The 26,184-nt window shown below is 43.1% G+C and overlaps 2 protein-coding genes and 3 non-coding genes across 6 annotated transcripts; 2 read left to right on the forward strand and 3 right to left on the reverse strand.

Annotated features, from left to right (window-relative positions):
* Nucleotides 1–3,074: 3,074 nt before the first annotated feature.
* LOC104857295 (low affinity immunoglobulin gamma Fc region receptor IV) lies at nucleotides 3,075–10,170 on the forward strand. 2 transcript variants are annotated; one of them, XM_010617096.3, is made up of 6 exons: nucleotides 3,075–3,170; nucleotides 3,865–3,885; nucleotides 4,023–4,043; nucleotides 4,399–4,626; nucleotides 5,606–5,860; nucleotides 8,589–10,170. In XM_010617096.3, exons 1-6 carry the CDS (start codon nucleotides 3,131–3,133, stop codon nucleotides 8,774–8,776), a joined length of 753 nt encoding a protein of 250 aa, XP_010615398.1. In that variant the 5' UTR covers nucleotides 3,075–3,130; the 3' UTR covers nucleotides 8,777–10,170. The 2 variants fall into 2 exon arrangements, with proteins under 2 accessions (XP_010615398.1, XP_010615389.1); XM_010617087.3 differs by having other exon boundaries at nucleotides 4,369–4,626; nucleotides 8,589–10,169.
* A 780-nt stretch (nucleotides 10,171–10,950) lies between these two features.
* Nucleotides 10,951–11,024, reverse strand: Trnan-guu. Its single transcript has one exon. It is a non-coding gene; the product is annotated as a tRNA-Asn (tRNA).
* Nucleotides 11,025–19,408: 8,384 nt separating this feature from the next.
* On the reverse strand, nucleotides 19,409–19,480 carry Trnag-ucc. Its single transcript has one exon. It is a non-coding gene; the product is annotated as a tRNA-Gly (tRNA).
* A 568-nt stretch (nucleotides 19,481–20,048) lies between these two features.
* Trnal-cag lies at nucleotides 20,049–20,131 on the forward strand. Its single transcript has one exon. It is a non-coding gene; the product is annotated as a tRNA-Leu (tRNA).
* A 3,798-nt stretch (nucleotides 20,132–23,929) lies between these two features.
* On the reverse strand, nucleotides 23,930–26,160 carry Hspa6 (heat shock protein family A (Hsp70) member 6). The gene is given in 6 exon segments (XM_010617111.3): nucleotides 23,930–24,524; nucleotides 24,527–25,132; nucleotides 25,135–25,482; nucleotides 25,485–25,868; nucleotides 25,871–25,978; nucleotides 25,981–26,160. Coding segments are annotated over 6 exon segments (1,875 nt in total). The 5' UTR covers nucleotides 26,021–26,160; the 3' UTR covers nucleotides 23,930–24,135.
* Nucleotides 26,161–26,184: the final 24 nt, after the last annotated feature.

Consider the following 26,184-nt stretch of genomic DNA (forward strand, 5'->3'; position numbering starts at 1 on the left):
TGATTGCCTGATCGCACTGAGAGCCTAGAGCAGGCCAGGCTAATTAATTATTGGGAAGACAGTGATAAACAAGATAAGGAAAGAGAAAGAGGAAAGGAGAAAAAGTGAGCGTAAAGGAAACACTTCAAATGTAAAATATCCCAAGACCAATTGGCCTTCTGTAAAAATTTTGTAATTTACCTATCGCTGTAAAATTAACTCGTACAGCAACCCATTAGCACCCAACTTGAGGACTGCTCAACACTTTATGAAAATGGACTGCATGACTTCGAGGCTGCCGTGGTCCCCTCTCCTTCTGTGCTCTTTCCCTCCTCTCTAGCTGGTCCCCTCTGCAGCTGGTACTCTCTTGAGAGACACCAACAGATGAGCCTGAAAAGCAAATGAAACCTCCAAGGAGGAAGACTAAAGTGAACACTTTTAGCCACGAGTTACAGGGCCGAAAGATGGGGAAACCAGTGGTAGCGTCCACCCTTCCTCTCAGAGACCATCAGCAGCCCTGCAAGCGTCTCTTCTCTTTTAGGTTCCATGAGAAGCTTCTAGAGCACAGGCAGCTGTGTCCCCAGGCATGTGTCTGGATTTTGCCAGATGTCAGAGAGTCACTTGAGACAGAGCACTGGCATGACCGCCCGCTTTGGTTCCATGTACCTCTCTGATCCTGTGGGGAGAGGCTGCAGCAGGAACACCTATGGGACTCAGCGGATGGCAGTGTGGACAGCCAATCATCTCCACCCAGGAGCAAAGCAAAAGGCAACTGATAAAACCTGAGCAGCGATCGTTGTAAGATCCTGGGCTGGAAAGGGTGCTGGCCCAAAGCAAGGGTCAGCAGGCCCTGTGCCAGCCCCACCTCTGTTCCAGCCCTGCTGAGCTCACTTCCCCATGCCTGCCTGTCTCCTGCTGGCTGAGCTGGCTGAGGCCCACCCACGTGTTGGCTAGGAACCCACCAGGGGAGCAGCATTACCAGGCAGTCATTTCATTTTGCCTGGGACTTGGGCTAATGTGACAGCAGAGTGGGGATTAGAGTAGGGTGGGTGTGTGTATGTGGTGTGACGGATTTTTTTAAAAATTACAATAACAGCCATATAACCAATCGTCCCCCCATCAGAATACTCCCTCTCACTTCAAACATACTTATCCCATTGCTCTTGCCACTTTCTGAAGCAGTTCTGGGACTAGGGGTGTGGATCAATCACAGAGCATTTGCCTCAAGCAGTTCCGGAAGTCCCCTTTGTGAGGTTTTCAGCTGTGCTGTCAGGGCTGCCTCTTTGTCCTAAATCAGTTCACAATGTTCCTCTTTCGTGGTCATTTTTACTTTGAAAAGGAGCCACTAGCCACACAGTGCCAGCTCCAGTGAATAAGGTAGATGAGGACAGACCATAATGGTTTTAAGAGCCTGCCTTTCCATTAGATGACACTCAGTAGCAGAACTCACCATTTGGTTTTGCTTTGGTACCAGGGATCAAACTCAGGACCTTGCGCATTCAAGGCAGGCTCAGTGCCACACGGCACTTCACCATTTTTTAAATCACACCTCATAAAGACACTCAGGAAAGAGGATTTCCAGAGCTGCTTCAGAAAGAATCGGGAAGGGCCAAGGATTTAGCTCAGTGGTTCTGCTGCCTGCCTCAAAGGTGCAAGGATCAAGCTGGGCGAGGTGACACATGCCTGTAATCCTAGTACTCGGGAGGCTGAGGCAGGAGGATCACTGTGAGTTGGAGATCAGGCTGGGCTACATAGTGAGTTCCAGGTCAGTTTCAACTACATAGTGAGACCCTGTCTCAAAACAAAACAAAACAAAAAAAGTACAAGGATCTGAGTTCAGTCCCGGTACCAAAAAAAAAAAAAAGAAAAAAAGAAAAAGAAAGACAGTACCAAGAGCAATGGACTGTGTTTGGCATGAGGGGTAGTACTTTGAAGGGGGTTGAGTATCAATGTGCCATTTACTATAGTAAATTTTTTAAAAATTCAAAATATATTTTGGTCACACTTCATACATGCTGAGGGTGGACTGGAAAGAGAAGAAGAGGCTAACAATCTTAGCACTTCCTGGCCACCTGCTGCCACCTTTCTGGTAAGGAGCTCTGGTGATATAGGGGGAATGATGCAACTCCCAAACCTGCTAGATATCCAAAATGTGATTTTGTGTCTCTAAAATTGAAGAATGAATTCTAGGAACAGCAGAGGTTAAAAGCAGGAAAAACATATTGAGAAAAAGAGACAGAAAGATGACTGGAAAGTGGGTTGGTCACCTGCTCGACCTGCTTTTCAAAGGTGTTTTATGGGACAAAGCCATGAGGCGGGTACAAAACTACAGTCACCAGTAAGTTTACAATTACAGCAGCTTAGGTAATATTGGTCCGATGGGAAGTCACGAGATAGACATGAGGTAGGACAGCACTATGATCAATCAATAAGATTACAACAAGTATAGTAACAGGTAATATTGATTAAATGGAGATAGATCAAACAGGGAAACAAGTCACATAGCAAGTACACAAGGAGGGAACAAGAATTTTCGGTGAGGGATGGGTCAGGGATCTTTCCTGGAAGGGATGGGTTAAGGTCTTGGTTCCCCACAAAGCTGATTGATACCTATTTAGAATATCAATCACTGCATTTCCTCCCTAGCAGAAGTATGTGGGTGTAGTGGTTTCTCTCTTTTTATACTGCTAACTGGTAAATGTATCTCAGTTGTTTTTCTATGCCGAGGGCCCAACTTTGTCTAATTGCTTTATAACAATTTCTAACTAACTTAGCTATTTACAATACTGGGATCCTACCCTGGTGACATTGGGGCCAAGATTCCTGGGTAGACCCAGGAGACAGGATAGACATCCTGAGATGGCCAAGGGAGCACTGTGATGGCTCCTTTGTTCTCCAGGTGCTCAGTGAGGTGCAGAGGGTCAGAACCACCTTGATTCTCCTCCGGGCTCTTCCCCTCCTGCTTCTGCCCTGTCACAGGGCTCACTTGTCAGACTTTGGATTCAGAAATCAGATGATGTTCCCGGAAAAGGAACCCAGTGAATGAGGTAATGGGGTTGGGGGAAAGGCTATTTATTTCCTCTCTTCTAGTCAGCTAGGTCCCTTGCCAGCGCCAGCTATCTGTGGTTACTCGTCACTCCAGTGCAGCAGTATGCGGCATCCGCTGTCACCATTGGCTCTGCTACTTCTAGGTAAGTCTGGGTCACTGTGTATAAGGAAGAAGTTAAGAAGCCCTGGGTTTGGCACCCTTTTTGGACCAGGGGTGGGATAAGCTGCCTGAGGGCTGGAAAGGAGCAGAATTATGGTCTGATAAGTGCGTCATCAGGGCTGTAAGGGGATTCGGAGAGCAGTTGTTAGCCCTGTGGGTCTTAGTTTCCCTGTGTGTAAGCAGAAGAGCACAAATTAGATGGACCCTAAGGTCTATCTCTTCCAGTCCAATGCGCCAAAGTTCCCCTCTAAGACTTAATTGAGTTAAGGTTGTTCCTGTGGCTTGATCTGAGGAAATTCCATGTCTATCTTTCATTCCAGAGTTGTTTTTGGTTTTGGGTTTTGTTGCTGTTGTTGTTGCTGTGGGGTTTTTTTTGTACTGGGGAATCAAACTCGGGCCCTTACACTTCAGAGGCCGTGGAACCACTGAGCCAAATCCCCAGCCCTCATTCCTGAGTTTTAACAGGGAATGGGGAGTAAGGGAACAGAGTCAAAAATGGAACTTAGGTGGCCTTGTGGCAGGAGACACAGTCATTGGAGACCAGAGGACAAGCAGCAGGAGAGGCAATCACTCTAAATACCTTAATTCTTGGGAACCCAGGGCTGCCAGGGCATGTGTTCTAATTCCTCACTCTGCCTAATACCTGATTCATATGTGGTTTTTTTTTTTCCTTGCAGTTTCATCTGTCACACAAGCTGGTGAGTTTATTTCATAGTCTTAGATTGACCAAATGGGGCACACATGGGCAGGGGAAATTGACCATCAGTTGGAAAATTACCAGGTGGGGCAGATGGCACGCTGCCCAATATCTGATTCATGTGTTTTTTCCTTGCAGTTTCATCTGTCACACAAAGTGGTGAGTTTATTTCATAGTCTTAGATTGACCAAATGGGGCACACATGGGCAGGGGAAATTGACCATCAGTTGGAAAATTACCAGGTGGGGTAGAGGGGACAGTGCCCTCAACAGCGGAGCTTGCTCCCGTGCTTCTCTGGTTAGTTTTCCTTAGGCTTCAGTGCAGGCCAGAAATGGAGCCAAGAGCCCGCAGCCAAGACGCTCTCAGACCGAGTCACCCACCGTATGTGTGCAGTGGGCTGGCTCTGGCTCTACTTTGCCCTGGGAATGCTAGGGTGGACCTGCTCACTCCTCGCTCCTCATTCTCCGTTCTCTTGGCTCCTCAGCGGGTCACGGAAAGTCTGTGGTGCTCCTAGATCCACAGTGGGTCCGAGTGCTCCGGGATGACAATGTGACTCTGACGTGCCAGGGAGACTACCCACCAGGGGCCAATTCCACACACTGGTACCACAACGGAACACGCATCTCAAACCAGGCCTCCAGCTACCTCATTCAAGCTGCCAGAGTGGAGGACAGTGGCAAATACCAGTGCCAGACCGGCCTCTCCACACTCAGTGACTCAGTACGGCTAGAAGTCCACACCAGTGAGTGACGGAATGCTGCTGTGAGGGTCCTTCAGTATTCCTACAGCAGTCTGTTCCTTCAGAAGTTTATCTTATTTCTTAAGGGGCACATCATCATTTTCAAATACACTTTCCCTCTTTGGTCTACAATTTATTGTGATTCCTTATTAACTGCCAAAGTGAATCCAACCAAGTCCAACACTTAAAACACAGTAATCCCCAGCCTTGCTTCTCATTTTCCTCATTTTTAGCTTTTCTGCTCTAACTTTATGTTCTGCTCACATGCGTGTGTGTGTGTGTGTGTGTGTGTGTGTGTGTGTTTACCTCATTTGACAAAAGTTTTCGGTGTGAGCTCTTTTGCAGGGCGCTGTCAGCTTTTCCCAAAGAAAGCTTTGTTGAGATGTCCCTCTGTCTGGCTTTTCATTGTGTCCTGGGATCTAGCTGACAAATGTCCCTTTTACAAGAGCCCTGCCCGAGCCAGGCATCACCTGCATTAACATGGTGGTGCAGGCTTGTAGCCCCCAGCACTCTGGGAGGCTGAGGCAGGAATATCAAAAGCTCAAACCCTTGCCAGGAATTTTGCTCAGTGGTTCTGCTGCCTGCCTCCCAAACACAAGGTCCCGAGTTCGATCCCAGTTAAAAAAAAAAAAAAAAATCAAACCCATGCTGGGAAAGCTAGTAACTTAGTGAGACCCTGTTTTAAAAATTATAAATAGCTGGGCGTGGTGGTGCACACCTGTAATCCCAGCACTTAGGAGGCTGAGGCAGGAGGATTGCTGTGAGTTCAAGACCAGCCTGGGCTACATAGTGAGTTCCAGGTCAGTCTCAACTACCTAGTGAGAACCTGTCTCAAAAACCAAAAAAAATATATAAATAAATAAGTAGAGTTGGGATATAGCTCAGTGCAAAAGCCCTGGCTTTTATTCCCAGGGCTGAAAAAACCCAAGAACCTTGTGTTGAAAGTGGAGGCCAGAACGTGAGGTCTCTCTGTGTCTTTCAGCCTGGCTGGTGCTCCAGACCTCTAAGTGGGTGTTCCAAAAGGGGGAGCTCATTCGGCTGAGATGCCACAGCTGGAAAAACAAGCCTGTGTACAAAGTCACCTACATACAGAACTGCAAACCACAGAGGTTTTTTCATAAAAATTCTGAATTCCACATCCCAGAAGCCACACTCAATCACAACGGCTCCTACTACTGCCGGGGGCTCATTGGATATAACAATAAATCTTCAGGAACTGCGGATATCATCGTTCAAGGTGAGAGTGGTGCAGTCCTGGGACTGGGAAGGTGAATTGGGGGATCCCTGACTCCACAGACTTCCTAATACTGGGTTCCCACCCAGAGATTTACAGAGACCCTGAAGGGCTCTGACTACTGGACAAGCTTGGGGTTCTGCTCCAGCCTGTTCCTAAGGGGTGGCTGAGAGTTGCCTTTCACCCTGCAGCATGACAACAGGAGTAGAAGCCACATTTGCTTCATCAATTACGGTACTTAGCCAGGTGTAAAAGCAGGTGTGGTGGTACACACCTGTAATGCCAGCACTCAGGAGGCTAAGGCAAGAGAACTGCTATGAACTGAGTACGAGGGCAGCCTGGGCTACATAGTAAGCTCAAGACCAGACTGAACTGGTATGCTTGTTTGGTTGGGTTTTGGTTTTTTGAGACAAGATCTAGCTCTACAATTCAACCTGGCCTTGAACTCACTATGTAGTCCAGGCTGGCCTCAAACTCGCAGTGATCCTCCTACCTCAGCCTCCTGTTTGCTGGGAATACAGGCATGCGCCTCCATGCTGGCTTTATCGCTAGTTTCTATAGTAACAGGGTCAGAGATCTACATCTAGCATGGTGCTTGCTTGCTGTTCTCTGATGTTCTGATGTTGCAGAACTTCTGCCTATAACTGGACTCAAATGTAAATTGGAAGCAATTTACAATTGTAAATTTTTTTAGAGCTTTTCTTTGTTTGCTATTTTGTTTGGTTTTGTGTTTCTGGTACTGGGAATTGAACCAGGGTCTTTGCACTGAGCTACATCCCCAGTCCTTTTTTTCTTTTTTGTGACACAGGGTCTTGCTAAGTTGCTTAGTTATTCAAGTTGGAATACAACTTGCAATCCTCCTGCCTCAGCCTCCTCAGCCTCCCAGAGTGCTGGAATTTTAAAGGCAGGGCCTGGGATTTAGCTCAGTGGCGTCTCACAAGCACAAGGGCTTGCCTTTGATCCCCAGTACCAATAAATAAATAAATAAGTAAACAAATAAATGGCAGAATACCTTTCAAAATTTAACAAAATAATAATAAAATTTGTATAAAAATAATTTTATTACACTTTAAATTGACAGTAAATGCAGCTGTTCCTAGGTATCTGTGGGGATGGGTTCTAGTACCTTCAAAATACCAAAGCCTGCAGAAGCACAAGGCCCTCATGTAAAAGGACTCAATATTTACATATTACCCTTAAGTATATTCTTGTATAGTTGAAAGGATCTTTAGGTTACTTATGATACCTGATACAAAGTAAATGCTATTAAAAAAAGTTGTTAATACTGTATTGTTTCGGGAATCATGACAAGAAAAAGTCCATGCATGTTCAGTTCAGGCACAATTTATTGTTGTAGTTTGTTTTGGTTTTTGTTTTTGGTACAGGGGTTGAACTTAGGCCCTTGTGCTTATGAGGCAGGCAGCAGAACCACTGCGCCAAATCCCCAGCCTGTTGTGTTTTGATTTTTGAGACTCCTGGCTTGCTATGTTGTCCAGGATGGTCTTGAACTGCTATTGTCTATAAATTAGCTTGGGACCTTGTGCTTGCAAGGCGAGTGGTGGCACCACTGAGTTCAATCCCAGGCCCTAACTTTTTTTTTTTTTTTTTTTTTCTTTTTGAGACAGGGCCTTTCTATGTATTCCAGGCTATCTTTGAACTCATGGCAATCCTCCAGCCTCAGCCTTCTGAGTAGCTGGGACTACAGGTACAGATACAGGCCACCATACCCAGCTCAGACAATTTTTTTTCCAATTTTTCAATTTTTTTTCTTTTTTTTCTTTTTTCTCTTTTTTTTGCTAAGTTGCCTAGGCTGGGCTCAAACTTGTAGTCCTCCTACCTTAACCTCTCAGAGTGCTGAAATTACAAGGGCCCACCATGCTGGGCTTTTTCAAATATTTTTCATCTGCAGTTGGTTGAACCTTCAGGTGCAGAGCCCATGGACATAGAAGGCCTATTGTACTTTCAAATGGTTAGAAAATAACACAAATGAAGAGGCAAGTGGGGCAAAGTAAACAACCAATGAATCTGGGTAAAGGATATATGAAAGTGGGCCAGGGATTTAGTTCAGTGGCAACACACCTGCCTCCCAAGCACAAGGTCCTGAGTTTGATCCCTGGTTGGTAAAAAAGGGCATGTGAAAGTTGCCAATTCAAATGGGAAATTATATCAAAATTAAGAGTTAATTGGGGATTTAGCTCAGTGGTGCGGCCACCTGCCTCACAAGTGCAAGGTCCTGAGTTTAATCCCAATACAAAAAAAAAAAAAAATTAAGAGTTAAGGCAGGCATGGTGGTACATATACCTATAATTTGGCACTCAGAAGACTGAGGCAGAAGGATTGCCAGCTTGAAATCCATAGGCTTTCTCTTAAAAAAGTTTAAAAAATGATACTGAAATCCACAAGTTTGTGACAGCTTATGGACAAGAGTATTACCTGATAGTTTCATAACTGTCACCTAACACTTCGTGACAACCTCACTTGCTGAACACTCCCTGTCACAACCACACCAAACAAGCAGAAACTGTGGCTAAGTGATGAGCTGAGCTCCCTTGGGGAGAACTAAGATCAGGAATCAGTGGGAGGGAACAGAGGCACCCCCAGAGTCTCCCACCATTCATTCCTGAGAACCTGTCCCTTGGCAGATGTCAGGAACACCATTCCCTAGTGACCTCAGTTCATTACAATTCTGCCTCAGTGACAGCCATTTTTCTCATTTCTCTACTTCTGTTAGATCCAACAGCTCCTCCATCCATCATCTCACCTTTTCCACCTTGGCACCAAATCGCTTTGTGCCTGGTGGTAGGATTGCTGTTCACGGTGGACACTGGGCTGTATTTCTTTGTTCAGAGAGACCTCCGAAGATCAATGGTAGCCAAGAAAGAGTACAATTTTAAATGGAGTCAGGACCAGGAAAAATGACCCCTTAGCTCCCAGGGTAATAAAAGTAGTGATTCTGCATCTGGAAACCTCTCTCTGGATCTGCGATCTCCTCGTCCACATCTGGCATTTCCTCTACAGCAGGAAAAACACAACTCAGCCAGAGCTCAGGGCACCTCCTCCAGCTCTGTCTTCTTCAAATTCTAATGGGAAGAAAAGGCCTGTGATCTTCGGGGATCCACCATGATACCCCAGGAGTAGCTGCAAGCCCAGGAAATCTCAGAGCTGTATGTTTTCTCTATCCAAATCACAATCTCCCAGAACAGCAACATACTCTGGATGGTCTCTGGACAGTCACCCTTGAAATAGATAAAAAGCCTCATAAATAAGTAGATAAAAGAGTTAATGGGACCAGGGATTTAGCTCAGTGGTTCCACCGCCTGCCTCGCAAGTGCAAGGACCCAAGTTCAAAAACTGGTACCAAAAAAAAAAAGAATGAGGCGGGGCAGCAGAACAGTTTCTGCATCCATTGCTGCAGGGGAAGCCCCAAACTCCTTGCAGACAGAGTGCAGGAACTGCTAGGCAATTAGCAGGACCCAGGAAGAGGATGGCTGAGAAAGAGCAGGGAGCAGGGAGGTATCCAGGACCGACAAGGAGACCCCTCTCAGGGCCCAAAGATAAGGCTCCTCTTTCCAGCAGGAGGCACAGTGGAGTGAAGGGGAATTGTGCAAGTGCTGAGCTTTATTGGGTTGGGGAGGAGGCTCTCTAACAGAATTGGGATGGTCTGAGTATATAGTGATGAATCCTCTTAATGCATTGGACAGAAAAGGAAACGGGCTATGGCTGAGGAGTGGACTCAGAAAAGTACTGAGAAATGGGTGTGTTGTGCTGACAGAGATAGCATCTAACCTCAGAAAACGTCAAGAAAGTGACAACCACATGCTCACAGGAAGCAATGAGCAAGGGGTTAGAGGTTTTTGTTGACCAAGGTAGTAAGAATTAGAGGAGGAGCAGGAACTCTAAAAACCAGCTTTTCTGTTTGCATATCTAATTTAGGTGAAACTTTGTTCATGTCATGCATGAAAAAGATGTTGAAATGACCTGAGCTCCCTGAGTTAAATGATGAGGCTCTACAATCCCTCAGCCGTCCAGTACCAATGGGGAGGGGACGGATATGACAATGGCTGCTTACGTAAAGAAGTGTTAGCTGTCTCTGTGCTTCAGATGTTTTGAACAGCAGTTTTTGCTTTTAATAAAGCATTTTACAACTTCTTGCATGCTACTTTCAGAAGACAGGAGAAACATGGTGAAAAAGCATGAATAAGAAAATCTTTATTCCCTTCTTTTGTCAAAACTCTGTCAGAGAGCCAGGCTTGGGGGCACACACCTGTAATCCCAGAAGTCGGGAGGCTGAGGCAGAAGGATCGCTGTGAGTTCGAGACCAGGCTGGGCTACATAGTGAGATCCAGGTCAGTCTGAATTACATAGTCAGACCCTGTCTCAAAAAAACAAAACAAAAAAATTCTGTCAGAGTGGTGTTTGGATTAATGAGAAAGTCCTCTTCTCTCAGCAACCGCATTACCATAGCAGGCATGGATTAGCCAGCTTGCTTCCCGCATCTCACCTACACAGGAGTGCATGGGGAGTTTTATGTGCAGTGGGGATTACAGGAAGGGAGTAGACAGAAATTAGAGGCATAGGGTAGGGGATTTGACTCAATGGTTCCACCGCCTGTTTCCGCAAGCCCAAGGAACTGAGTTCGATCCCCGGTAAAAAAAAAAAAAAAAGAAAAAAAAAAAAAAAAAGAAAAAAGAAAAAAAAAAGCATTTAATGCATTGGGGCTGGACCGATTCAGGATGTAGGCCCATCTCATTAGTCAGGAAATATAAAGGCAAGGCTGGCACAATTTAGTAGGAAAAATATCTTTGGATTGTTAGTATTGTTCTTACTGCCTTTGATCAGTAAATCTTCATAAAGTGTCGGTTTCATGATGCAATTTCAGTGGTTAATAACAGCTAAAATTTCTACCAAGAGCAACTTTTCCCATCAGCCCACCCACGAATTTTTGAACCACTGAACAAAACTGCCAGTGCGGAGTTGCGAGAATCACACAGTGTAGCGGTGTGCGGCAAACTCTGTCGGTTGGGGTTGAAGGAGGTCTTTGAGTTCACACGATTTATAATATAGCATAGCTCAAGGTTTATAAAATTTCTCCTCGTCCCTGGGTGGGCTCGAACCACCAACCTTTCGGTTAACAGCCGAACGCGCTAACCGATTGCGCCACAGAGACGGGCGGTAAAGTCTCCTACTAAAAGTCAGTTCACGGAACAATAAACCGGCGGCGCTCTGAGCGTCCGGCAACTTGTGACTGGAGTTGTGCGATAAAACCATCACTTTTCACAGCATCGGGTGCGATCGAGGCCGATAATTCCGGCGCACTAGCACCTAGTTAGATCTGAAACAGAACTCAGCTTCTGCTCCTAAGAGGCTGAGAAAAGAGCAGGCGAAGAGGATGAAGGAGCAAAGCGATCTTTGGGGAATCCAAAATAGACGCTGTTGGAGGGGTAGGGAGTTCAGTTGGTTTGCTCAGAAAACTATTTCCCGAGCTTCAACTCCACCTGTTTGAAAGGCACCCAGATAGAACATGGAATTTATTAATGTCTTTAAACTTACAGACCCTTCACACTGACTTATCTGGACCCAAGTACCTAAGGGTTCTACCCTTAGCCTACGGTCATCAACCTAGGGTGCTCAGCAGGGATCCTGAGCCATTTTCTGCACCGCCCAAGTCCCAGACCCTCCACCCCAGCCTCCACACGGAACCTATTTCCTTTCTGCCCTATGGTACTCGGTTCAGCGGTTTTCATTTAGGTACAGGTCAAAGTTTTCTAAGATCTCAGTGAAATTGTAAACATAGATAAGCATGTTGAGAAATTAATACACACATGTAACACATATATATTTTACATTAAACATCTGCATGTATTCGTACTATATATACACACATATATTTGCCAAATAACCTTTTAAAATTTTTATTAGTACATGTTTGTAGTACATAATGATTGCATTAATCATGAGGAGTTGGCGCATACACACATTACCTTCATTCTTTTTACTTCCTCTGCCAAATGAACTTTAAACTGAGAATTTTTTACACTTAAAGTTTTTTGTCTTAAATGTCTTTTTAAAAATAAAATCATAATCACAACAAATAGTAGTTGTTGTGGGTGTGGTTGTTTTGTTAATTCCCTAACTTGGGAAAATGAAAAGCTGATAACCCCATATTGCTAACCAACACTTTTGGGGAGATTTTGCTCATGTGTCAGGTCCAGATTTGGGGACAGCTACTCTCAGCTTGACCTCTTTTGTTAGGCTGGCAGCAGAAATAGGAAGTATTGCTTTTCAGTTTGCTCCAAATACTCAAACAGTTCCTATGCTTCGTTTTAATGCAAATGACAGCAATCTAAAAGAGAAGAAACAAAAAGAAAAAAAATTGTTTTAAAAACCAGCGCAGGGTGGGGGTGAGTAGCCAGTGCAAAGAACAAAGTGGGGTGGCAAGTTAAATATAAATACAAATATATTGGTAATGATAACAACTATAAATGGACAAAACTTTCCAGTTAAAATGCAAAGTAGATTTTTAAAATCTGTTCAGAATATATTGAAACAGAAGTAAGCAGAAAGATTTAATGGAAAAAGATATTCCAGGAATAGTCTAACAGAAAGAAAGATGATATAACCCATATATTTCAGATAAAATAAAGTTCAAGAAACAACACCTCAGTAGGAATGATGATCACTATAACAAAAAATTTAGCTCATGATGAACATATAGTAATTCCAAACATATATGTACCTAATAAAATAGCATTCAAATATAAAATCAAAATTATTGGATTTACAAGGGAAAATAAATGCATCACTACACAGAGAGAATTAACTATACTTCTCTCTGCCCTTGATAAATCAAACAGAAAAAAATGATTAAGTATAGGGACAAAACACTTTAGCAAAGGTGATTTAATAGACAAGATGGAGGCTGTGGGCTCAATGGGAACAGAGGGGAGGTTTGGGGATAAAAACCGCTGAGATGCAAGTACCACTTCTTTCTCTGTCGAATTTCACCTTTATTTTCTGGGACAAGGGTTTTTTGTTTAATTTTTTCTTCTTTAACTTCATAGGGATTAACAATATTCATTTTAATAGTAGAAAGGAGGGCCAGGGATTTAGCTCAGTGGCATCACTCCTGCCTCGCAAGCTCAAGGTCCTGATTTTGATCCCCGCTACCAAAAATAATAATAATGATAGAAAGGATAACTAATGCTTGCTCATTGCCAGGTACTGTTCTAAACATGCATTAACTCTTTGAGAATTGTAACTATCGTCATTAACTTCTGTGACAGATGAGCAAATGGAGACAGAGTCAGGATTTAAACACAGGAAGCACGAACGAGCCCACACACTTCACCACCACACTGCATTGGTCCATTTGGCCTAATGTTTGGGCTCAACCCAATAATACATGGGATGCCAGGAAATGATTTTTATGCAAAAATGACAAAATACTGTATAGAAAACCTTCGGACAATATTTGAAAGGTGAGAGAAATCATGAATGAAATTGCTCTTTATTTTTACACAATGTTTGAGAGAAACATGACATCGTATAGTAGAGAAACTCATATCAGTGGGACTACTTCTACACATTTTGATTTTATTCTCATTTTACAAGAGTGCAGCATGGGGCCGGGGATTTAGCTCAGTGGTTCCAGTGCCTGCTTCACAAGCACAAGGACCCGAGTTTGAACCCTGGTAACCTCCCCGCTCCAAAAGAGCACAGAATGGATATTGCTCAGTGGCTCCACACAAGGTTCTGAGTTCAATTCCTGGTAAAAAAACAAAAAACAAAAAACACAAACAAACAAACAGCAAACAGTGTGATGAGAAAACATGAATATACAGGATGTGCACAAGTCTTCAGTTGTCCTACCATATTGGATCAAATCCCTGTGAATGTACAAATTTCTCATTTATAACCTTTGAACACCCCTCATGTCATGGAAACATACAAGTAAGTAACATGAAAATCTGATGTCAAATATTTTTGTATAAAGTGATTCAAAAAATACCAGAGGAGATATTCTAAAGTATCAATAGAATGTGTTCAACAAAGAAATTACTCTTAAAATAGATATTTGGGTTATGCATTTGTAAGTTCACTTGTAGAATAAATGCTGAACAATAGTATAAGAGTTTTATACTGTCTTTTTTTTTTTTTTTTTTTTTTTTTGTAGTACCAGGGATCAAACTCACGCCCTTGTCCTCAAAAAAGCAGGGTAGCAGAACCACTGAGTCAAATCCCCACCCTTATTGTCTTTTAATCTAATTAGAAGATCATGTTAGATCCACAGGTGAATTGCAGTGTGCTCCTTTTTTTTTTTTTTTTTTTTTGATACAGAGTGTGGCTATGTAGTTCAAGCTGGTCTCAACTTGGAGTGATCCTCTTTCTTCAGCTGGATGAAATGTGTTTCTTATATACCAATTAACATAGTATTTATGTAATTTGTTTTAGTAATTGTGAGGTACAAGGACATTTAAAACTGAATTTTTGTTCATTGTTAGGATTTTTCTACTAGCTTTTATTTAATTCTTGGTACATGCACCTCATTTTTCCTTTTTAGTAACAAAATAATTTTTATTACATGTTATATTTTATAATTATAATGTATACTTTAAAAAGATTTCTGTATATATGTTTTTGACAGAGGTCAACTGTTTTCAAAGAAGTTGTAGATTAGCAAACATCATGCTTTCCATAATCTGAGAAGATATATCTGTATGTACCTCAACATAATTATAGATTATATCCAATTGATAGAAACCTCATGGGGGTGGCTAGAAAGTTCAGTTTTTTGCTTTCTAACCTCCACGGTAGAGGAAATGAGATCAAAATGAGGCTGGAATGGGTGGTGAGCAAATCCAAATATCCATTACAATGAGCAATACAATGAATAAAAATCAAACTTAAACTACAACAAATAGGCCAGGGTGGGAGGTGGGGTGAGAACTAGACAATGGGGTGGCTACAGATGTGGGTAAACTGGATAAGCTATGACAAAGGTATGTTCGTGTGTCTGCTCTTAAAAAACAAACTGAAACAGGGTTGGCAGACTCCAAGTCACAAGCTGTATCTCACTCTTTTCCCATCAAAAGCTTATAGAAAACTTAATGCAATTTCAATCATCTGTAACATCCAAGGCTTTCTCTTTGGGTTCATGACTGATGTCTCATGATCTAAGTGAGTCTAGAGTCAGAGCTGTTCTGGAAATCAGAGTGAGGCAGTACATAGTTGAATATAAAAACATAAGCAGGAAACTCCACAAGGGATAGCAGACTAAGGCATTAGTTTACAACCATTCGCAATATCAACAGGAAGCTTGATGTCTTCTGGTTTCACCGCTCTTGTCTAGTGGGCCCAAGCTGGGATTGGAGTCAAGGAGGTCCCAGAGTTTTTGGCTTGCTTTGTTTGAGAGGCTGAGTGGGTAAATGCAGCAGACACCTCTTCCCAATGTTAGGAGGATATAGTGGCACAGGCTTCTTGCCCCTCTATCATTTGGCTGTTTATTATTTCAGGAGTCTGACTGAACTTTACATGACTCACATGGGCATGTCAGGTGGCAGAGTTGGGCTAGAATTGCTCCTATGCTTATGGCTGCTACCGAGATTTAAGTCCTAATCTGTGAAGTAGCACGGCTAGCCGTGTTCACTTCCAGCCAAGGTCAACTGACTAACTAAATTCTTTCCCTCTGAATCAACCGTGTGTTCTCTTCTACAAAGATATGCTTGTGCCCTCATCCCAATCCTGCCTGATTGATACTTGTTATCAGCAGGTGTCCCAAGGCCTGCCCAGCTTCCTCCACTTCTGACACTTGTGATAAATAAATCCTGGATGTCCTGGGACTTCTTTGTCTTTGCTGCCTGGAGAAGTTTAGATCAACCCAAGACTCAGTTTCTCTCAAGTCTCTGTCTCTGTGTTTCGTTTAGTTCCCACTTTCCTATCTCCTAGACCTTGTATTGTCTTGCAGGAGGCCAGGGTCACTGCAGGGGTCCCTGTCAACTCCCATTACCCTTTCCCTATAGGTAAATACTCAGAAACTATGTCATTTCAAATCAGTAGTTGAGGAATGAGTTACCCAATGAACTGAACAGAGAACCACCATGTGGTAGAAGGGGAATAGAGTTGTAGATTTACTTCATGTCATATCTCAAAATTTCAAGAAGAAACAAACAGGATTCAAGCCTTGGAAGAAAGAACTACAACAGGTAAGATCCTCATCCTGTGGTTACTCACTGTGATCCTGACTCAGACATATAAAGTGGTGCAGAAAACAACAGTCTCACTGGCTTGTGTTTGGTGGGGGAACTGAGACTGGCTGGAGACTGGCCTCTCAGAAAGGAGAGAACCACATGGGGGAAAATAAAACCTGCAAATCAAGCTCCCCTCCAATCTTTGCCACACTCCTGAACTGGACATGCACTGAGCAGAGATTTTAGGGAAGCCAAGATGAAAATGATATAAGACTGCAAAAGTACAGAGCAGAGATTTCAGGAGCTGCCTCACCAGAAGAGACAGAAAACATTGGAAACAACATAAACATTCAAAAATAGAAGATTCATTAAAGAAATTACGATGTAAGCATATAGTATAACACAAGAAACTGATTGAAAGAATGTTTGGGGCTAGTATTTAATGATTGTAGAAATAACCACATTTCTAAGTAAAAAATTAAGCAGGCTAGGATGGGTGTGGTTGGCCAAGTCTACAATCCCATCTACTCTGGAAGGAAGATCACAAGTGTAAAGCCAGCCTGAACACATTAGCTAGACCGCTCCCATCTCAAAATAAAATCAGAGCTAGGAATGTAGTTCAGTGTTCCCTGGGTACAATCCCAGTACAGCAGAGTGGGGAGATCAAGCAGGTTAAAAAACATGTTCTAAATCCATAAAATGTACAGCTGCAAGTTTAAGCCCTAATGCAAACTATGGCCTTTGGGTGACAATGATGTGTCAATTTGATTCATCAACTGTAATAAATGTATCACTAGAGGTAGGTAATAATGATTGGGGAGGCTATGCATATGTGAAGATGGGGGATATACAAGAAATCTCTGCACTTGCCCCTCAATTTTGCTATGAACCTAAAGCTGCTTTTAAAAAGTAGTATATTTAAAAAAAAAAACTATGCATAGTGTTATTCCAACATTGCATTTAAAACATGTCCCCCAAAATCCCAAAGAGATATACATCAAAATATTAACAGATGTGGGGCCGGGAATTTGGCTCAGTGGTTCCACTGCCTGTCTTGCAAGTGCAAAGGCCTGAATTCGATTCCCAGTATTTAAAAAAAAAAAAAAATCAGTTATTTCAAAGGGTGACCCACTCTGCTTGGGTGCTTTAAAAAATGAATTAACAGATGTGCTGGGGATTCTGGACCATGGATATATGTATGTATTTGATTTTTCTGCTATTTGCTTATTCTCATGATTTTTTAAGGACTACATATGTATTACTCTAATCTATATCTAACCCTAATCTATACAGGAAGTCTAATTGTTTACACAGTAAGTATATATGATGGGTCAGATGCTTTTACATATATAATCTTTCCCCCTCAAAGCAACCATTAAAACTAAGTGCATTTTTACCCTTTTTATATGTATATCAGACAATGGAGTTGAAGTTCAAAAAGATGAAACAGGCTGAAATCAAAGAGCTCATTAAGTGGAAGAAGTGAGATTCAAAATGTTTATCTGTAAAAATCACACTCTTTCCAGTTCAGGGCTGTATGTCCTTCAAAGGAGTTTAGAGTCTAAAAGAATCTCCAGGATTGTGGAATTTGAACTCCCCTTAACAGATGAGAAATCGAACCCCAGAAATTAAATGACTTGGGCAAAAGCAAATCGTTCACGAATGATGAAAAATAACAGCAACAGTGCTTTTTTGGGCAGCACATGTACAGTACTAAAATTTCCTGTGCAAGGGTGTTATGCATATCTGTGAAGAATTCGATGTTTAAAAGTAAAAAGAACAACAACAACATCAAAAAACACAAACACACCAAGCCTCCGATTGGCAGATCAGTGCCACTTTCCCTGCTTGGCTTAGATAGACCATCTGTCATTCCTGATCGCAGGTTGTAGTGATGTTTCACAAGTCTACACAACTTCGTGCAGTGTGGCGGCGAGACCCATGCACACTGGAGAATTTGGGCTGGTCACTGTTGAACAGCGACATACCTGGGAGGAAGGCAGGAGAAAGGTGGCCGTCTGTTGGTACAGGAAATGGCAAGGAGGAAAGATAGGAATCCAGAAGTCAGGATTTAGGGCAAAGACTGAATGCTTGTATTCTCTTTGTGGAGAACAGGAAGGTCTGAGCAAGGACGGCAAAGCCAGTAAGCAGGCCCATTTAATGGGGGATCAGCTGAAAATTCCCTTGTAGGACTAATCGCCGATCACCTTTAAGAAACACACTCATACTCCTCCCCATCATCCACGAAACTCACTAGAGAAAGCCATACTTTTGAAACATAAACTTTAAATTTACTTAAGAGTCATATTCAATTCAAGAGTAATAGAGATTAGAAAGAGAAAAAAGGAACCCCTCACTCCCTCCTGCTCGGGGAACCCCGTGGTCCCGCATGAAGGCAGTGTTACCACTATGCTAACGAGGAGAACAGCTGAGCTTACGAAATAGATCCCTGTGGAGCTTATTTCTATGCTTTCTGAGCACTAATGGAATCAACTGGTTGCCGACAAAATTGTATTTTCATGTCTATAACTGCACATTATAATAGAAACATGATGTGAAGTCATGTGCACTTTTTTATTTTATTATTTCCACATTAAATGTAAAAAGAAGGGATAATTTTAATAGTATACCTTATTTAATGAATGTCTACATTATTATTTTAACATAATACAAAGGTATTATTGACTAGATTCTGTTTTCCTACTTAGTCTTTAAAATTTGGTATGTATTTTACACCTGCAGACTGCACACTTCACTGGAGCTTTAAATTTTTAGAAGAAAACCATAAGCATTTAAATTTCATAAAATCTGTAATTTAAAAAAATAGATCATATATCCATTTTCAGTAGACCTTACTTGAGCGTTCTATAATAACTACACTGAGTATCCGTTCACAAACTTCCAGTTATTTAATAATTTCACTTCATGTATTTATTTCAATTGATTCACAAATTATATTTAAATTTGAAAATGCACTACATTTAGACTCAACTGACAATTTCAAGTGTTCAGTAGTTGTGGCTGCCTATGAACCTTTCAGATAAAAATACAAGAAGCTGAGACTCAGGCAAGAGATCACAGAACCTGGAAAATCCCTAAGATTCTTCAAGTGTTGAAAGTTTCAAAAGAAAAAAAATAATAAAAAGAAGGAAAGGAAGGAAATAAAAGCTTCAAAATCGAATCCTGTCAAAACAGGTCTGGGCAGAGAAAGAGCTCCATAGGCAAAACTGAAAGTAGAAAAAAGAGTGAGGTAAAGTTGCAGTTTCCGTTTTCTTTCAAGTGTGAACTAAACTAAGTGCTTGCCCCACCTGTGGTTCTGGTCAGGCACTCTAAAGTAGGGAGGAAAAATTACATGCAAATGCACTGCGTTGGCCGGGAATCGAACCCGGGTCAACTGCTTGGAAGGCAGCTATGCTCACCACTATACCACCAACGCTTCCTGCAAGTCACTTCTGGAATTATATACATAAAGTTAAGGATAATGAATTTACTGCTGGTGATAGACTTATAATTTCATGATAGGATTGTTAAAGTCTCCAGTTGCTGGGAACCTGAAAGCCAGGACCACGGGGTGTCTGAAAAAAAGCGCCAGTTTAGCTCCGCAAGGGATATTTCCTCCCCACTTGTCATCCCTGCTTCCCTAACAGCCAGACACTATCAGCTTCGCGTCGCCCCGTTTGGATCCCCTGGGTGTCGAATTCCGACTTTGGTGAGAGGGTAACGTGCCAGTACGAGATCCACCAACACCTAGCTCGGCTTCTCAAAGGAGAGGAGTGCGCGAAGCAACGCTAGAGGATATGGACCTGCAAGGTTTCAGATGATGAAAAAATAAGAGATAGGAATCAGCTATCCATGACATTTCTATTTTCTTGTTTTGCAAATAGGATCAGGAGGAGTTTTTTTAGTTGAAACAATAAACATTAAATACATTGGTGTAATTTCACATTGTGCACCATCAGTTTGTGAACAACTGAAAAGAAAGTAAAAAGGAAAGCGCAGCACATGTCAGGATGGCCGAGCGGTCTAAGGCGCTGCGTTCAGGTCGCAGTCTCCCCTGGAGGCGTGGGTTCGAATCCCACTTCTGACAATAGGATTCTTTTCCCAGGATAACAACCCTTAGAAAAAAAGGAAGCATTGATACTTTTATTTAATATCCGGATATGTGCCTAGAAGAAGATTGTTACACACTACTGTAAATGTTGGGTTAAAAATACGCAGTCGAAGCTAAGATCTTTTCTTATGAAAGAATACAATTTTTTACTTTAGACTCCAATTTCTTGGTGCCTATTTATCTAATCTTTTATCTGACAAAGTACAGTGGACCCTCAAGTTACAACTAGCCTGACATTTGAGCAACTTGGGTTAATTAGGATAATGGAAGATTCATCTGCCTCTTGTTATCTATAGAGTGTACCCAGGTAAACATTCAGATCTCAGCTGTACTGACTTAACAACCAACTTGAGTTACAACCACACCTTGGGAACCGATTGAATTCATAAATCAAGGGCCCACTGTATTGAACCCTTTCTATATGCCAAGCACACTGAGACAGGAAGTTATCAGCCTTTGATTAAACAAGAGAAAGCCTTCGATCCAAGGACCCTTGATTTTCTGTAATTACTCCGAATCTTTTCGTGCTAAGACAATGGTTTCAAGCTTTGGTGATCAGGACAGACCCCATCCACTTTCTTGACAAACCCACCCCCACCTCAATTCTAATCTTGTACGTTTTCTTTTTCACACCAGGAAAAGAAACCAACAGTTCAAATGGAGAAAAGTGATGGGGAAAATAAATTCATGAAACTGGTTGCTTTGAGAAATTATTTTTGTAGATCTCAAATCACTTTATGATTTGGGAGAAGCTGGATATGTAAAAAGCCTTGCTGTGAGGTAGAGCCTGAAATCTAAATTTCTAAGATCTACCGAATCTGCCTTTTACAAAAGCCAGGTGATTCAAATGAATATTACATTTCAGAACTGCCTTGATAATAATCTAAGTGTTTTTTTACAGCTTGATCTTTAACCTGGAACCCCTTTTCCTTGCTTCTCAGCAGGCCTTTTATTTAGTATCATTTAGCTATTTCCATTTTTTATATTTGAAAGTGGTTGCTTGCAATGCATAGGAATTGGGGATGGGGCAAGAAAATGCTTACCACAAGGTTTGATATTTTTAAATAATGGATATATATTTGGTTTAGCTTATTAAAATTGTTTTGGGAAAAAAATGGGTGACATAGTTGTGATTACAATAATCAACATACAGGTTGAGGGGAAGGGTCCTGGGATTGAATTTAGGCCTTCACACTGAGCTACATCTCTAGACCTTTTCAACATTTCAAAATTTTGAGCCAGGCATGGTGAGGCACACTTGCAATCCCAGCACTTGGGAGACAAGATTATTGCTGTGAATTCAAGGCCAGCCTGGACTGAGACAAAGTCTCCCTAAATTGCCCAATTGGCTCAAGTTGTAATCCTCCTACTTCAGCCTCCCAGAATGCTGGGACTATAGGTTGCATCACCACAACTGACAATAAGAAATTTTAGATGCCTCTTATTAAAAGATACAAATCTCAAAGAAACTAAACCAAAATTACCAACAGCAATCATTGAAAAGTAGAAGTGATTAATTTACTTAAATCTCCCTATAGAAAATTAGATACCACCCAACTGGGGAGATACGAAGTATTTTCGCAACTATTAAGCACAATAAAATGTGTTTTTAACATTTAAAAAAAAACGATAAAGGCATGTTGTGGGAATGGTAAGAAACTCCATAGATATAACTATAATCATTCCTCTTGAGAGAGAAGTACAAATAGGTTGAGATGATCAATGCTGGAAGTTGAAAAAAAATTAGGAAAACAAGAATGTAACACAGGGCGGTTATGTAACTCACCTCTATGCTCCCCCCATGCACCTCCACCTCCCTTACCCCCTTGCACCCATACCTCTCCCCTGCCAAGTACTGGGGATTAAACCCAGGGCCTTCACACAGGTATATGCTCTGCCTTTTAAATTTTTGAAACAAATTCATGATAAATTGCTCAGGCTGGGCTTGAACTTGCAGTTTTCTTGCCTTTGTTTCTTCTGTCTTTCTGTTTTGTTTTGTTTTTTCAGGTTCCTTCACATGAAGCCAGGTTGACTAGGACTTGAGCCAGGCACAAAAAAAGAGGGCAGTTAAAAATGTGAAATCACATCCAGGGACAAGTGGATTATTAGTGTAAACTTCTCTCTACTTGCAAGAGACCATCTAAGCTAAATATAGTTTACCATTACTCTAGCCAAGCCTACTGTCATTTCTGAGTTTAAAATAAAATTCCCACTGTTTATGACAGATACAGAATGGATCGGGTTGACTGGAAATTAACTCACCCAGTTTATCTTTGCTGCTATATTGTCATTTACTTGACAGTATAGGTGAGTCTCTGGATATCCCCCAGGTTCAGTCATTTGCTATAAAAATATACACAAAAGTTCACTTAGCAGTGTAAGCATACAATAAAATAAATAGTCTTTCCCTTATGGCTCAGCAGTCAGTTATATTCTAAATGCATAATCTGTCAACTTCACAGTATCTGGAGGAAGGTGTAGTAATACATAGAGTTATGGTCTGTTTGTGAGGTGCCATGCTTGGAATTTAGTCAGGAAAAACCACATTCTCAATTTCAACTTTTCCTGTCTACATTTAATAGTTTATGCAATCTTGAGTAAATTGTTTGTTTGTTTGTTTTTTGGTACAGGGATTAAACTCAGGTCCTTGCGCTTGTAAGGCAGGCCACCAAACCACTGAGCTAAATCCCCGGCCCTTGAGTAAATTGTTTAACCTGTTTAAACTTCAGAATCTTCATCCAAAAAAAAAAAAGATAACTACCCTGTAATGCTGCTGTGAGGATTAAATTGTGTATGTCAAGTAACACAACTTGATGCTCAACTAATAATTAGTAATAGCTAATATTTCTTGATAGCATAAATGCTTAGCATTCTTTGCCTCTTACATATTTTAATTGAATTCTCGCGATAATATTGAGGTAGATACTGTTGTCATCTCAGTACATGCACGGGTACATTGAAGTCGGGAGAATTTCATTTGCACAGTACAGTATTCAGTGTGATAGAGTTGAAAACCTGTGCATTCTGGGTCCAATGCAGGCAGCCACTATGCTACACCACTGTTGTTGTTGCTCTGCTCCTACAGCCATCAGCAGAAATCAGGTGGCAGCATGCTATTCCTCTCACATCAACAAGGTCAACCAACAGAAACTTCAATCACATTCACTGACCTACTCTAGCATATACTATTCCCAAAATCCATTTGGGACTCTTGTGTCCAAAATAGCAATGGGTAAAATGACATGCTTAGAAACAGTTAACAATTATGTAAACTGTCTGTGTTATTAGTATACAGACTAACAAACTAATCTCCCAACATAGAATTCTTATCTTATGATCCCACACAGGAAACTTGCCAGTATTTAAATTTCTCTCTATTCTCTGCTTTTCAACTCCACCTATCTCCCTCTGTTTTCCTGCACTGTAAGTCCTAACACCCCTCACACTGCAGTACTGATTGAATGTGTCTACCTCAAACTGCCTTATCTTGTTTTCTCCTACAGGAAATTTGTATGCAGCCTTATGAATTTTCTCATGTTCCTCCTTCAGCACCTGCTGAAACATTTTCTGCTTCTAAAAGGTGAGCCTCATTACACACTTAATTGACTGGAATGAAAACCAGGAAGGAGGTGTTCAAGTTTATGTACATGTACAACTATATTTCACATAATAAAATCCACACATGCAAGTAAAAAAATATAAATTGTATAACAAAGCAATGTTAAAGTGCCACACAAATGTTAACAATAAATCAATGACTTCTGTTTGTATGAAATTGAAGAAGAGGAATTTTTTCAAAATGTCAAAATGACAAAGACCTTGGTTATACAACATACTGTGAAGAAAGCGCTCAGCTTTAGGGGGAAGATACCTGTCACCTCAGAACCCCCGATGTTACAGGACAGAATCATAGAAGATACCCTAGAAGGCCCAAAGGCCCAAGTCTTTACAGTAATAGCAGACTTACATTAAGGAGTCATTCAATTGACTTCCTCAATGAGGTGGCCGGTACTGGGCCTCCCCTGGCAGGCTTGAGCCCCACAGCTGCTGGCTCCAGGAACACTAGACCCTCCAGAGAGCCTAGAAAAGACGGGGCAGCAGATTTGCTCTAGTTCCTTCTTCTGATACTCATATTCCTCCTTCTCTGCCAACTGGTTGTGCTCCAGCCAGGCAAGGACTTCCTGACACTTGTCTTGCACTTTGCGCCTGTCTTCTCCTGGGATCTTGTCCCTAAGACTTTCCTCTTGCAAGGAGTCCTTTACATGGAACACATGAGCCTCCAGGGAGTTTTCAGCAGCCACCCTGTCCCTCTGGGCCTCATCCTCAGCCTTGTGCTGTGCAGCCTCATGAACCATTCTCTTCACTTCCTCTTGCTCAGCCGGCCCTTGTCATTGGTGATGACGATCTTGTTGGCCTTGCCCGTGCTCCTGTCAGTGGCTGTCACACTAAGGATGCCATTGGCATCGATGTCAAAAGTCACCTCTATCTGAGGGACTCCACCTGGGGTAGGAGGGATGCCACCGAGCTCAAAACGCCCCAGCAGATTGTTGTCCTTGGTCATGGCCCTCTCGCCCTCAAACACCTGGATTAAGACCCCAGGCTGGTTGCCAGAGTAGGTGGTAAAAGTCTGAGTCTGCTTGGTGGGAATGGTAGCATTCCTCTGGATTATTGTGGTCATCACCCCGCCTGCTGTCTCCAGCCCTAATGGCAGGGGAGCCACACCCAGCAGCAGAAGATCTTGTACTTTCTCACCCTTGTCCCCAATCAACACGGCCACTTGCACAGCAGCCCCATAGGCCACAGCCTCATCAGGATGAATGGTCCTGTTCAGCTCTTTGCCACTGAAGAAATCCTGCAATAGCTTCTGCACCTTAGGGATGCGGGTGGAACCACCCACCGTGATGACGTCATGGACCTGGGCCTTGCCCAGCTTGGCATCCTTCAGGGTCTTCTCCACAGGCTCCAGGGTGCTGCGGAGAGGTCCGAGCACAGTTCCTCAAAGCGGGCACGAGTGATGGTTGTGTAGAAGTCCGTGCCTTCGAACAGGGAGTCAATCTCCAGAGTGGCCTGGGTGCTGGAGGGCAGGGTGCACTTGGCGCTCTCACAGGCCGTGCGCAATCGTCGAAGGGCCGATTTGTTACGGCTCATATCCTTTCCATGCTTCCACCAAAACTCCTCCACAAAGTGGTTCGTCAGCTGGTTGTCGAAGTCCTCTCCACCCAGGTGAGTGTCTCCGGCTGTGGCCTTTACCTCGAAGACTCCAGGGTCGACAGTGAGGATCGACACATCAAAAGTGCCTCCACCAAGGTTAGAAATAAGCACACTGGCTCTCCTGCCCCAAGCCGGTCCAGCCCATTGGCAATGGCAGCCTCAGCGGGCTCACTGATCATCCGCAGCACGTTGAGCCCGGCGATGGCACCCTGGTCTTTGGGAGCCTGGCGCTGCGAGTCGTTGAAGTAGGCAGGCACCGTGATCACTCACAGGCTGGCCGTCTCCTTCATCTTGCTCAGCACCATGGACGAGATCTCCTCGGGGTAGAACGCCTTGTCCTCCCCGCGGTGGGACACGCGCACCTGGGGCTCGCCACCCTCGCTCACCACCTGGAAAGGCCAATGCTTTACGTCCGACTGCACCGTCGCTTCCGAGAACATGCGCCCTATCAGCCGTTTGGAGTCAAACACGGTGTTGTGCGCGTTCAGGTAAGTTTGACTCCTGCGGCGTCGCCCACCAGCCGTTCGGTGTTCGTGAAGGCCACGTAGCTGAGCGTGGTGCGGCTGCCCCGGTCGTCGGCGAGGAGGATTCCCACCTTGCCACACGCCCACGCCCGAGATCGATGCCGATCGCCACCTCCCTTGGGGCTGACATGGCTGCGAGGTCCAGCGTTTAGGATAGGACTTCAGACGCAGAGGCTCCGGAGGTCTGTCGTACTCAGGCGCAAAGGGACTCTCAGCGGGACCGCCCACGCCCGCGTGCTCTCCGGGAAGCCCACACAGAATGTGCTGGGGCGCCGCCCCTCCCGCCGCCCGCCG

This window comes from Fukomys damarensis, unplaced genomic scaffold (assembly GCF_012274545.1).
Source record: "Fukomys damarensis isolate Sample0158 unplaced genomic scaffold, DMR_v1.0_HiC HiC_scaffold_19, whole genome shotgun sequence".
Lineage (NCBI taxonomy): Eukaryota > Metazoa > Chordata > Mammalia > Rodentia > Bathyergidae > Fukomys > Fukomys damarensis.

What these genes read in the sequence shown, in the direction of transcription:
- LOC104857295 (XM_010617087.3), top strand. Translation starts at nt 3,131, where the DNA reads ATGCGGCATCCGCTGTCACCATTGGCTCTGCTACTTCTAG. An exon ending in TTCATCTGTCACACAAAGTG is followed by an intron (nt 4,044 to 4,368) that starts GTGAGTTTATTT and finishes TTGGCTCCTCAG; the next exon opens with CGGGTCACGGAAAGTCTGTG. An exon ending in TGCGGATATCATCGTTCAAG is followed by an intron (nt 5,861 to 8,588) that starts GTGAGAGTGGTG and finishes TACTTCTGTTAG; the next exon opens with ATCCAACAGCTCCTCCATCC.